Source organism: Chionomys nivalis, chromosome 17 (genome assembly GCF_950005125.1).
Source record: "Chionomys nivalis chromosome 17, mChiNiv1.1, whole genome shotgun sequence".
In the NCBI taxonomy this organism is placed as follows: Eukaryota; Metazoa; Chordata; class Mammalia; order Rodentia; family Cricetidae; genus Chionomys; species Chionomys nivalis.
In genome coordinates this window covers 134681-147669 of record NC_080102.1, presented here as the reverse complement: position 1 = coordinate 147669, position 12989 = coordinate 134681, and the positions used below count along the sequence as shown (strand labels likewise).

General features: G+C 47.5%; 1 protein-coding gene across 3 annotated transcripts in view; it reads left to right on the top strand.

Annotated features, from left to right (window-relative positions):
• Positions 1-12989, top strand: part of LOC130888565 (dicarboxylate carrier SLC25A8) — a 28173-nt gene that overhangs the window by 14068 nt on the left and 1116 nt on the right. For 2 of the 3 annotated variants that reach the window (XM_057791638.1, XM_057791639.1), the window contains exons 3-7: positions 8903-9064; positions 11163-11384; positions 11502-11712; positions 12503-12697; positions 12780-12881. In XM_057791638.1, coding sequence (XP_057647621.1) covers positions 11259-11384; positions 11502-11712; positions 12503-12697; positions 12780-12881 — 634 coding nt within the window. In that variant the 5' untranslated portion in view covers positions 8903-9064; positions 11163-11258. Of the gene's footprint in view, positions 1-7716; positions 8227-8902; positions 9065-11162; positions 11385-11501; positions 11713-12502; positions 12698-12779; positions 12882-12989 lie in introns of those variants that run through there. The other variant, XM_057791637.1, reaches the window with a different exon arrangement.

Genomic DNA, 12989 nt, shown 5'->3' with positions numbered 1-12989 from the left:
TATATCATATCCACATTTTCTTTTCTGTCCCCAAGCCCTATTATGACCCTCCAGTGCCTTCTAATTTATGGCCTTCTTTACTTTATCAATAGTTGTGAATGTGACCTGTGTTTGGCTGCAGGTTTTCTCAGGTATTATATGATGGGTTGGCTACACTGCACATTGAGTGTTTAATGGCATGTCCACACAAAGGACATCCCTGTGGTTTGGATGAGGAACAGGATATGCTCTCGGAACGTTGATGAAACCCGTACTAAAATACAGACTTTCTGCACAAAGGCCCTGCCTCCTGGTCTGTAAGGGCAGAACATAAAGTTCTGTTATATGTTAGTAATTTGCTCTCTGATCATCCATTATTGGTGCTGATAATATTCTGAGGCCCAGCAGGGTGGTATTAGCCAGTGATGGACTCTGCGAAGGCTTAGTAAGCAGGAATAACAATGTGTGCTAGCTTACAGGTGGTTCTTTTCATGATTCTTTGCTGGTTTTCTTGTAATGACTTGTATGGAAGACCACAATCTATGCCCTGGTGAGTGTAGGGTGTTCATATAAGGTCTGTTGAGCTGGCATATCTGCTGACATTTGGATGGAACATGAGCCAGGCTATGTTTCTGTTGTTCTGCGTAGTGACCTGGCCAGTGGTCCTTGTCCTCTGAGCCTCTGTGAGTATGGATTTTCTGGGAAGAGGGAGACTCTGCAGCTCTCGTATGGTAGAATATTATGCTTGTAATATCATTTTAGAGTCTACACACAGGGTCATGCTTTCGGTGTGCAGTGGGAAGATAGATTGGAAAACCGATGATACGTTTTCTAAAATTTTTGAATATTGCATTCCACTTTCAAGTTTTTCTTATAAATGTCTCAAATATTTTAAAAGGTGGTAGAACTATAGTGGTGTTGATTGTCTTTTTGCAATACATGATTATAATGCTTCTAACTTTCTGCTCTCACCAGCCACAATGATATGATTCAGTGATCTTTAGTTCTAGTTGACAAAAGGAACTACCAAAGTTTCTCAGGTGTTCATGTTATTGGGCAGGTAGATAGTGCAGAATCTGTATCTTGTGATATAATCCTTGTGACAGGAAGCAGATATTAAATTATTTTTCATAATTATTTTTTAATAACCTCATTGATCACTCTGAGTGTTTCCACTGTGACTGTAGCTTTGTAATCAACTTTTCTGTTATAAATTTTTTGAAATCGTCATTGAAATATATTCATTATATGCTTCCAATTTACTATACACAGCATAATGTTCCCAAGAATTGGTTATTTGCTTCTTCATTTACTGAGGTTTTGTTTTTCTTGTTGCTGTTAATCTATGAAAGATTTTGGTTTATTGGCTAAAATGTCTTTGTAGGTGGTTCCTCATATATTCTGAATTCCAATACCAACATTCAGGTTTAGAGGCTCACAAATATCTATTATTCCATATCCTGTATACGTGCAGAGAACATTCATTCTCATGTGCAAAGATTTGTAAAAAATAGCAATAAACTTGTTTTCAAAAGTGCCTGTACACAGGCAGTGGTGGTGCATGTCTTTAATCCTATCACTCATAACACAGAGGTAGGCCAACCTGGTCTACAAGAGCTAGTTCCATGGCAGGCTCCAAAGCTACAGAGAAACCCTCTCTCAACCCCCTCCTCCCACCAAAAGCTTGTGAAACAATTTTCAACAGAGTTGCTTTAGGTATATATTGATTCTTTAAAAGTCTTTTATCTTGTATTTTGTTCTTTTAATTAATTAATTTTTTTCATTCAGAAATTTACACTTGCAAGTTGTCATCTGACCACCACACGGGCACCCACACATGCATGTGAATGTACATATGTACAAACACAACAAACAGAGGAATAAGTAGAAAGAAAGTTTAACTGCACATGGCGGTTTGAAGGAGATGTTCCCCAGATGCCTCAGGCATTTGAATACTTGGTCCCCAGTTGTTAGTGGCTGTTTGGGGAAGTTTAGAAGATGGGACCTTACTGGAAGAAGTGTGTCAAAGGGGACTGGCTTTAAGAATCCAAAGACTCGTGCCATTCCCAGTTTTTCTATTTCCTGTTTTCGATTTGACATGTGAGTTCTCAGTGACTGCTCCAGCCACTGTGCCTGATGCCAGACCTCCTTGCCAAGATGGACGCTTTCTCTCTGGAACTGTCAGCCCCAAATAAAACTTCCTTCTCTAAGCAACTGCCTTGGTCATGGTGTTTTATCACAGCCAGTGCACATCTTTCAAGCTATGTCTTACATTGTCACACGTGATATATAATGTCTCATCTTGCTTCTCCGTAGCTTGGTTGGCTCTGATGGAAGTCAGAAGGGGCTCCAGGCTGGAGATGGACTCACCTGCTAGAGCACTTTCCTAGCATGCACATCCCAGAGTGTGACCCTCAGCACCACATAAACCAGACTTGGTGACACTCTCCTGTGATCCCAACACACAAGAGGTAGAGGAAGGCGTGAAGGCGTGGATCAGGAGTTCAAGGTCACCCTGAGACCTGTGAGACCTGGTCTGAAAAAGAAAGAAGAAAGAGCAGAATCAGTCTCCAAGCCTCATCCTACCTCACTGGACTAGCCACAGAGACCCTTTGCTTCTCTGTGTCAGTGACACTCCTGCCCCACTAGAAACACCTTGCAGGGAAGGAGATCAGAAAGATGGCTCAGCAATTAAGAGCACAAGTTGCTCTTGCAGAGGACCAGAGTTCTTAACACTCACATGGCAGGCAGCTCATAAATGCCTGTAACTCCAGGTCCAAGGTAACTGACCCCGCCCCCTGTCCTCCTTTGGCACTGCACACACACACACACTCACAGAGGTCCACCTTCCTCTGTGCATTGCACACACACACACACTCACAGAGGTCCACCTTCCTCTGTGCACTACACACACACACACACACATACACACACACTCACAGAGGTCCACTTTCCTCTGTGCACTGCACACATACCTTCCTATGGGCTGGGATCTTTCACAAACACTTGGTTTGTTTGCTCCTCCTCCACTGCTCTTCTGTCCATGTTTTCCCTACAGCTCGGGCCCCTTTACCACCACCACGTCACCTGATTCGATTGCCCATCTCCCCACATCCCTTCCTTAAACCTTTTCTCCTGTCATGGTCTGGTTTCTCCTTTATATCTTATTGCTACCCCACCCACCCATCCCTCCACCCCAACATGCACAAACACGAATCCAGGCACACACACTGGAAGTTAGGCTCTATTGTGTATATAAACAACTGGGCATTTGAAAATGAATCAAGGTCTTTCTGGGTAGCCATGGGATATTAAAAGCAGCCAAGGTTCCCATGACAACATCTGGGGGAGTCCTGAGAAAAGTACTTGTACAACTGACAGCTCCTACAGTCTCCACAAAAATGGTTGGATCAAAGCAGTTGTGTCTCACACACACATACATACCCTACAGACATACCCACCCCCCCCCACACACCCTACACATACCATTACCACCTGCTTAACTTCAAGAGTAACAGCAACATGGCTCACATGTCTACTGGACTCGGGAACAGCAGGATAATTCCAACTGGGCTCTGATCTCTGCCTTCTTTGGGGAAGACATGGGGTTTGCTCCAAGGTCACTACCACTACAGCCAACATAGGAGAAGGGTTTGGCGGCTATTGCTCAAGTAGCTGAATGCCTGCCCCCAGTAGCTTCAGCCATTAGAAGAAGAGAACCAAACTGGTGGCTCAATTACAGTCTTTGCTTCTTAGTTCCAGTCAAACCCAGGCTATGTAAAACCCTGTCTCTAAAAGAAGTATGTGGTGATGAGATGGCTCAGTCAGTAAGGTGCTCTGTGACAAAATCATGGAGACCTGAGTTCAAATCTCCTGCACTTCTGCAATTGCATAATTTCAATGCCGAGGAGGCAGACACAAGAGGATGCCTGATCTTCAATGACCAGACTGACTAGTCAAATCAGTGAGACCCTGTCTCAAAACTAAGACAGACAAACATGGTAGCACATGCCTTAATGCACTCAGGAGTCAGGGACAGGGAGATCTTTGAGTCTGAGGCCACCTGGTCCACATACCAAGTTCTAGGCCAGTCAGGACTATGAAGTGAGAACCTGTCTCAAAAACGGGAAAAAAAAATTTAAAGATGGAGAACAGCTGCCCCCCCCCCCGCCCCATGACTGTCTCCTACTTGCTCACAAGGGCTTCATTTTCTCCATATTCTAATCAGTGTGTATTACTTTTTGGGGTTTGAAATAATAGCCATCTTGGTAAGTATGAGGTAGCACCCCATCATGGTTTTGGTTTGGATTTCCTTAACGACTAGTGTTGTTAGTCATCGTTCCAACTCTGTCCCAAAATGCCCGGAATAAATCAACTTTATGAGGAGGTGTCTCATAGGCTTCCACTCACTCACTTGGCCCAGGTGTTCTGGAGGCCGGTGGTGATGCAGAGGCACGTGGCATCAAGGAAGGAGAGATGTAGACAGATAGATGATAGGCAGACAAAAAGTTAGATAGGTAGATAGATAGATAGATAGATAGATAGATAGATAGATAGATAGGTAGATAGGTAGATAGATGATAGATGATGATGATAGATAGATAATTGGTAGATAGATGGATAGATACATGATAGATAGATAGATAGATAGATAGATAGATAGATAGATAGATAATAGATAGATGATAGGTAGATATATAGATAGATAGATAATAGATGGATAGATAGATGATAGATAGATAGATAGATAGATAGATAGATAGATAGATAGATAGATAGATAGATAGATGATAGATGGATGGATGGATAGATAGATAGATAGATAGATGATGGATGGATGGATGGATAGATTGATAGATAGATGATAGATGGATGGATGGATAGATAGATAGATAGATAGATAGATAGATAGATAGATCAGTAGACAGACAGAAAGAAACTGAGTCTTTGTATAACCTTCCTGCCTCAGCCTCTCAAATGCTTGACCAAAAGTGTGAGTCCCCACAAGCTGCTTTGCCATTTTGCTCAACTCTTTGATAGGAAATCTTTCATCAACAATTGTCAAACTCTAATTTTAGTGCTTAGCAGCTTCCTAAACAAAGAACTCATATGTTTCAAAACACTGGCAAAGGACAAGTATGGAGTACAAAGAGATTTACAGAAGCAGAATTCCATGTCCACATCATAATAAAAATATAACTTCACAAGTAAGAACAACTCAGTTTTTTCCCCGAGTCTCCTATACTGTGGAGGGAGGCTTCCTTGATTTAGACCCTGCAACCTGCAGTAGAGATCTAAATGAAGTTGCATGTTGGAGCTGACAAGACAGCTTAGCAGGTACATGCACTTACTGCCTGCTTTGACTTTGGCAGGCATACCACACTCTGTGTACCCTACAACTTATAATGTAATTTTAAAAAATTAAAAACCTCCAAAAACAAAACTAAGTTGCTTCCTACTTATTGCCATGGCTCCTTTCCCCTTTGAATCCAGTCCACCTGAATAGGAGTCCTCTGTGTATCATTATCCAGTGTTACACCTGCAAGTCGGAGTTCTATTTTATTGCCCAAAGATTTAAAACTTCAAAACCTAGCAGACATATTTTAAGATTAGCATCATTTTCTAACATATTTTCTTATTAATTTTTGTTCAAGACAGGGTGTCCCTGTGCAGCCCTGGCTGTCCTCGAACTCTCTCAGTAGACCAGGCTGGCCTCGTACTCAGAGGTCCATCTGCGTTTGCCTCCAAGTGCTGGAATTAAAGTTGTGTACACCACCACTGCCCAGCTAGTAGTTTGTAAAGAAACCAACTTTTGCCAGACAGGAGGCATATGCTTATAATCCCAGCAATGGGGAAGCCAAGGCAAGATGTTTGCCTCGAGTTCATGGCTAACCTGGACTACATGACCAGTACCAGGCCAGTTAGGACTTCACAGCAAGACCCTGTCTTAGAATAAGGAAGAAAAATTAATTCAACTTTAAACAAGATGTGGCGGCAGCATTTGGGAGGCTGAGGCAGCATGACTATAAATTAAGGAACATCATGGGCTACATATTGAGACATGGTTTTAACAGATGTTTTTGTTTGTTTTGTTTTGCAACTTTATGTATATATTCACCAAATTTTCTTGACTTAAGTACAATTGCCAGGCTGTGGTGGAGAAGGAGAAAAAGAATCAGATAATGTTGAGGAGAGGAATTGACAGCATCCACTCAATATTTTTCACAAGAATTACCAGATACTTTGGAAATGTCTGACTTTCTCATGCTGATGTTTATTACCTGATATTTTCAATTTTCTCTGTCATTTGTGTGCTTTTGACAATCTTTTGAACTTTACAAAAGAAAAAAATAGGAGAGATAATCTTGGAATCCATCCGAAGGACAGTAGGGTGTCTTTGGCATTGAAATTCTCTCTTTCTAACTAGCAGAACAAGACCTCGGTATGCAGGCTTTTGGATCCATCTGGATCTCCCTCTCTACCACAGATTCGCCAAGAACACTGGCGGTCTCTTCACCACAGCTGGAGTAAGAACCCAAGGCAAAAGGTGAACACCAGGTGTCTCCAGCCAGGTGACTCTAGAGGTGATTCCAGCCACCATTATCTCCTGGCATCTACTTCCTGCAGTAGTAGTTATCCAGCCCCTCCCAGCTCAAGCCCCCTCAACATCTCTGCAATAATTCCTACTTCTTGGGGGGGGGGCACATTATATACCTGGTTCCCAAGTGGCCAGAGTTTAAACCAGAGTGTGCCACTATGTGTCATTACGAAAATTATTTAATCTCCCTGGATTTGGTTTTGTTGTGGAGTATCCACTAGAGAAGATGGTTCATACCGATTACTACTAGCGTTATTACACTGGGTAGCTATCCCAGTGCAGCACGGAACCATTCTCTGGGTGAGCTTTTAAGCTCAAAAATGGTTCGGAGTTGGCATACTTCAATTTACAAAACTAGGTAGAAGCTGAATGACAGAAGCCAAAAGGCAAGGTTAGCGCACTTAGAGACTTTTGAAGAACTGTGGATTTTGATGGATTAGACCTTTATGTTCATTTTGGCAGATGGTGCTCTCTGTGTGTTGAGTTTTACAGCCTGAATGGTACTTCCATCATGGAGTCAGTTGTGCTAAGGTCTGAGGGCTTACAAAGGTCGGGTGCCTGCTACGGTTTCCTGCTCTGGAAAATAAAGGTTAACAACAGCCTGAAGGGTTAAATGAGGTATCCGCGCCTACCTGGTGCATAGCAATGCTTTCTACAAGGGTTCACTCAACCCTCTCCTCCCACTGCACTTTCCACAGCAAATCAAACCTACTTGAGCCTCTGTTAACGAATATTCAGGCCCTTGGTTCCGGCTTCCTGCTCTTAGGGCGCCTAACTAACTCCTTGGCAAGAAAAAGAGTTCCACGCCCTGATCTAACTTCTTTGAAGCAAATCTTTGGGCAGACACGAATGAAAACAAAAGAAGAAACGCTGCCGCGTACCAAAGCAGGGACACAGTCCAAAGATAAATTGAGACCTGCTTCCTCCCACAATGCCCGTTAGTTCGAACTCAGGGCACAAGTATTATTTTTATGTCTGTCACCCCTGCATGGCCATTATCTAGCTGAGGTCCGGTCCACCTGCTGAGTCTTTCCCGGGCTGGGACTGCAGCAGGCTTGGCTCTGTCTGCCCTGCCTTCTCCCTTGCGGGGCGCCGGCCTGGCTGCGGACCGTACGGAGAGGGGGAGGCCGGGTGCCCTCGCCCCACCCCAGCCGTTGGGCACCCGGGTCCTCAGGGAGCGGCAGAAGGCGGGAACGTCGGCCTCACCCCACCTCCGCGCCCGGGTTGGTTCCGGTCCCCGGAGCCCTCGCCCCGCCCGGTCCGCAGGTGGCTTGCAGAGCGTAGGGTCGCGAGCCAGAGCTGGGTCCAGTCAGTCTGGCTGTCCTCACAGTGGGGCAGAGTCAGAGACCAGACGCCGGGACCAGAGACCAGAGGGCCGAGATTTTCTGCCCTCGCGGAAACAAGGGCGACACTAGCCGCCCAGACAACCACCACAGCTTCTCACCCGAGGGAGTGGGCCGCCTTGGCTCCGCCCCGGCCACACCACACCCCGACCACGCCCGCGAGCCTTAAGTTCCTCAGCCGCGGATTCGCAGCCACTGTCAGCCCCGCCCGCAGTGAGTGCCTTCGGATCGAGCGCTTCCTAGGCAGCCGTCACTTGCCCGTCGTCGGACACCGCCGCCCTCACTAGCGTGTTCTCCTGCGGTCCGGTGAGCGTGGCTCTAGCCCTGCGCCAGCCTCACCTGCACCCTCCCACTCCATCTCTCTTTGCTCTTTCTTTTCCCTTCCCTGGAGGCCTAGTTTGCCCTCTCTTTTTCCTTTCTGTCCCTTTCCTTTGCCAAGTTCCTTTGTTCTGTGTCTCTGGCGTCCATTTGGTTGTAGGTTAGCCTTTATCCGTCCGCTCCTTCCCCTTGGCCACGATGCATACAGCCTGCGTTTGTGGGGGTGGGGGTAGGGGACTTCCACGTCAGCGGTGACCAGAATGACTGTCACCAGGCTGCTCTGTGCCATGTGCCCTCAAACCTGTTCTGGTTTCTGGGGTTGTTTGTGCTAATTGGACACTGTCAGACTCTCCAATCTGCCTGAGACCAGAGGTGGGAGTAGGGACACACAGAGGGACTGAGCTTGCTTATCATGGTTGCACACAGAGACACAGTGCTCCACTCAACAGTCAAGTGACTGTGTCCCAGCACAGCCGGGCTGCCTATCTACACAACTGTGGGGGAAAGAAGTTTGGAACTCAGCCAGAGTGTGGGAGACGTGGCTACCCTGAGTGAAACAGGCCCTGGGTCCCTCCCAGCAGGCTGGTGACCCTTCCTTTGTAGGCTGTATTCCTGTAAAGAGAACAACCCGTTCTAAACTTGGCTTCTTTCCTCTCACCCACAGGACACATAGTATGATCTTTAAGTGTTTCGTCTCCCAGCCACTTTCTATGGAAAATCGAGGGGATCAGGCCATGATAGCCACTGGCAGTTTTGAAGAGAGAGACACCTTTAGAGAAGCTTGATCCTGGAGGCCTCAACGTGAGACCTCAAAGCTCTGTGCCAGGTAAGAGCCAGGCTAAGGAAGCCAGCTGTCCTCCCTCAGATCTGTAGTCCAGGACTGCAGTCAACAGGTCATCAAAACTACCCTCCTCCACCCTGGCAAGTGACTCTTTACAGTTCAGTACGCACTCTCGCCACCCTGGTCACCTTCTGGTCCTTAAAGATGGCGGTCTCCGGTGTGTAAAGGAAATTCTAACCCAAGCGGGACTAGACTCAACAGTCAGCAGCAGAGGGGGCAGGAGTTTATTGGGCATCTGGTTCTGTATTTGTCGTATTTTGTCCGTGTGTGTGTGAAGGTATGTGGGTACCAGGGCAGGTAGATGGAGGTCAGAAGACAACTTCTACCATCTGGGCCCCAGGGATCAATCTTAGTTCCTCAGATTCAGTGCCAAACACCTTTACCCATCTTGCTGATCTGAACTCCCTTCTTTACCATCCCTGTGAATGAGATTAGCTTTTTACTACCTACAGTTTTACTTGTCTGGTCCTATCAAATGGTTTTTTGTTTTGTTTTATTTTGTGGGCGGTCATCAGGGTCTCACCACACGACTTTGGTTGACCTACGTAGGCCAGGCTGGCCTTGAACTCAGAGATCCACCTGCCTCTGCCTCCCAAGTCCAGGAACTAATGGCATGCACCACCATGCCTAGCACAATTAACTTTGTAGGTCTGGGTTTTAGTTGTAGCAATAGCTTTAGTACAGGTGATCTTTGCCTCTATACCCAACCCTAAAGGGCCTGACCTTTGGAAAACCCGAAACAGCATTCATAATGGCAGCTGAGCCACCTGTTTTTGGTCTGGACAGCAAACTTCATCTTTCTGGGTTTCCCACTGTGGTACCCTTTAGCTCTCAATCAGGCAGACATGCATGCATCATGCCACTAACGCCTGGAGAAGAGGTGTGCTCAACGCCTCTCAGAACTGTTGAATTTGCGTGAAAGGGCCCCTCAGAGCCTGGGCATTAAGAAAACTGAGGCATTAAGTGTAGAACAGAACAAAATGAGCAGCTGTGGAGCCTGCGGACAACGGGGAGCTAGGAAGGGCAGCTGCCTCATGGGCTGCTCTCAGGAGTGTGGAGTCTAGGAGCACCTGAACCCTTACAGTTTGCCATTTGATTCCTAGTCTCACTAAGCCCCAGGGGCCCGAGACTCAAAGAGAACCCGTTGTCATGGTGACTTGCTCTGGTGGCCCTGTTTGTCCCAGCTGTTTTGTTTCCATGGTTGTCTGTGTTCACAGGTGACTACCACCACATCCTCCCTCCCCCAGCTAGGGCTCTCCTCCTGAGCCCTAGCAACACAGGCAGCCAATCAAACTGAGCTCACAACAGTTGCGCCCATGAAATCAGAGAAGTGAAATTAGGGAAGAAGAAGCAGGTCACCCTCCCCCACTGGGTGCTGGGCTCACTTCCTCCTGGGGCAGTGAGAAGGGTGGTGTTCCAATTCCTGTATCTCCTCTGTATAGCTGTGACCTGCACCTCCCATCCCACCACAAAGAACTGAGAATGTCCCCCCACTGGAGGAAAACAAACAGGCCTCCTGGTGGACCAGGTCTCCCTTCTTTCCCCTGTGCCTGCCAGTAAACCTGGAGAGGTGGATGGTGAACCTCTGTAAACCTACACTTGTGGAAGCAAAGGACCTGAGCTGTGGGGGCTGGCAAGGATGGAATTAACATGTCTCTTCAGTAATTACATACCAGCCAGAACCTCTCCTGTAGGGTTTGACCTGCCAGGTCCTGCTCTGGCAGAACTTTCCCTTACTTCTGTAGCCCTTGGGATAGACCCACAGAACAGGATTGTGGGCCTCCTCTTTGGAGTCTGTGCCAGCAGACCAGGAGCCCATTGGTGGCTGTGAGGCAGTCTTAGAATGACCCGGAAGCCATTGTCCCTACACTAAATAAGAGGGAACCCTTCACAGAATCTCAGCTCCTTGCAGGAATTGCTTCCCAGACCCTGTGACTACTCTTGAATCTCTCCTGGTTTCCCTCCTGTAACCCCTGAGACCTCCTTGGTACCTATAGGGAAAGTGGGCAGGGATAGGTAGGCGATGAGAGGGAGGGAGGCTGGGGGATGCTGTTACCCAAGGTCTTCTCTTCTTTTGGCTTAGATTCCGGCAGAGTTCCTCTGTCTCGTCTTGCTGATCAAAGGCTCCCACTTCTCCGATTTTTCTCCATCTTTTGGGAGGTAGAAGGAGACCAGAATCATGGTTGGTTTCAAGGCCACAGACGTGCCCCCGACAGCCACCGTAAAGTTCCTGGGAGCTGGTACAGCTGCCTGCATTGCAGATCTCATCACGTTTCCTCTAGACACCGCCAAAGTGCGGCTGCAGGTAGGATAAAATGTAGCTCCCTCCCTGGGTCAGACCCGTCAGGAGCGATGAGGAGCCTAGAGCTGGCATGAGATTGGCAGAACCATCGGTTATAGCCACTCCATCTTGGCCTTTCAGATCCAAGGAGAAAATCAAGGCCTAGTGCACACTGCAGCCAACGCCCAGTACCGTGGCGTGCTGGGCACCATCCTAACCATGGTGCGCACCGAGGGTCCACGCAGCCTCTACAATGGGCTGGTCGCCGGCCTGCAACGCCAGATGAGCTTTGCTTCGGTCCGCATTGGCCTCTATGACTCTGTAAAGCAGTTCTACACCAAGGGCTCAGAACGTGAGTGTGCAGCTAGGACCCAGCCGATTATGACCTTAGTTCGCTTAGCAGAATGGCTCCTTTAGGCTTCCCAAGATCCCTGGGAGGATCAGAGGAGTAGAGAAGTGGAAGGGACCCCACCAAGGCTGTCTAGGCTATGAGCAGGGTATGAGCCCATGAGAGTCCTCACAACCACCATGGCAGTAGGTGACCTCCTGGGTCACCTGAGGCTTGAAATAGGGGAAGGAGTGGGCCAAAGGCACACTGGAGAGACAGCAACCACACCTTTTTGCCCTGATAGCCTGCATTCTTTTATCTCCTTAATAAGCTTTCCTTGGAGGGTAGGGGGTTGAGACAGGCTCTTACTATACAGCCCTGGCTGGCCTGGAGTCAGGCCATCTCTACTTGCCTCAGCCTCCCAAGTGCTGACATTAAGTATGTGTCACCACAGCCCCCTGACATGTGAGGAAACTGAGCACCTACGGCAAGGATGCTTTTCCCAGGGTGACACTGTAGGAAGAGGTAGAGCTCCACCGACAACCTGTCTCAAGTCCAGTTCTACTAGGAGAAGTCACCTCTCTTGGTCTTGGGTTTCACATTTGGTAAATGGAACTGACTGATTTCCCAAGGCTGCAAAGTAGCTTAAATGAGCACATTTGAGAAAGTACTGTCTCCATTTTGTGTTACTCCTTGTTATACCCCTGTGAGGACTATATAGAGCAAGAGTAGTCTAGTTGCATGGTGGTTTGGCAAGAGTATGGTGTATGTGAATGTAAGCCTGGCTGACCACTGGCCCTTTGTGTGCCCACAGATGCAGGCATTGGGAGCCGCCTCCTGGCAGGTAGCACCACAGGTGCCCTAGCTGTCGCTGTGGCCCAACCTACAGATGTGGTAAAGGTCCGTTTCCAGGCTCAGGCCCGGGCTGGCAGTGGTCGGAGATACCAGAGCACCGTCGAAGCCTACAAGACCATTGCACGAGAGGAGGGCATCCGGGGCCTCTGGAAAGGTGAATACTGGGTGTTTGCTTTCCTGTCCTCCCCTCCTTTCTCTCACACCCTGGACTCACACAAACTCTCCTTCCTCTACAGGGACCTCTCCCAATGTTGCCCGTAATGCCATTGTCAACTGTGCTGAGCTAGTGACCTATGACCTCATCAAGGATACTCTCCTGAAGGCCAACTTCATGACAGGTATGTTAGGGTCGGTAAGAGCTGGGGGTGGGTATTGTTCTCTAAAGACCACATCTTCTCATCTTGTTTGCCTTTTGCTTATAGTTTATATTTCTCACCATTCAAATT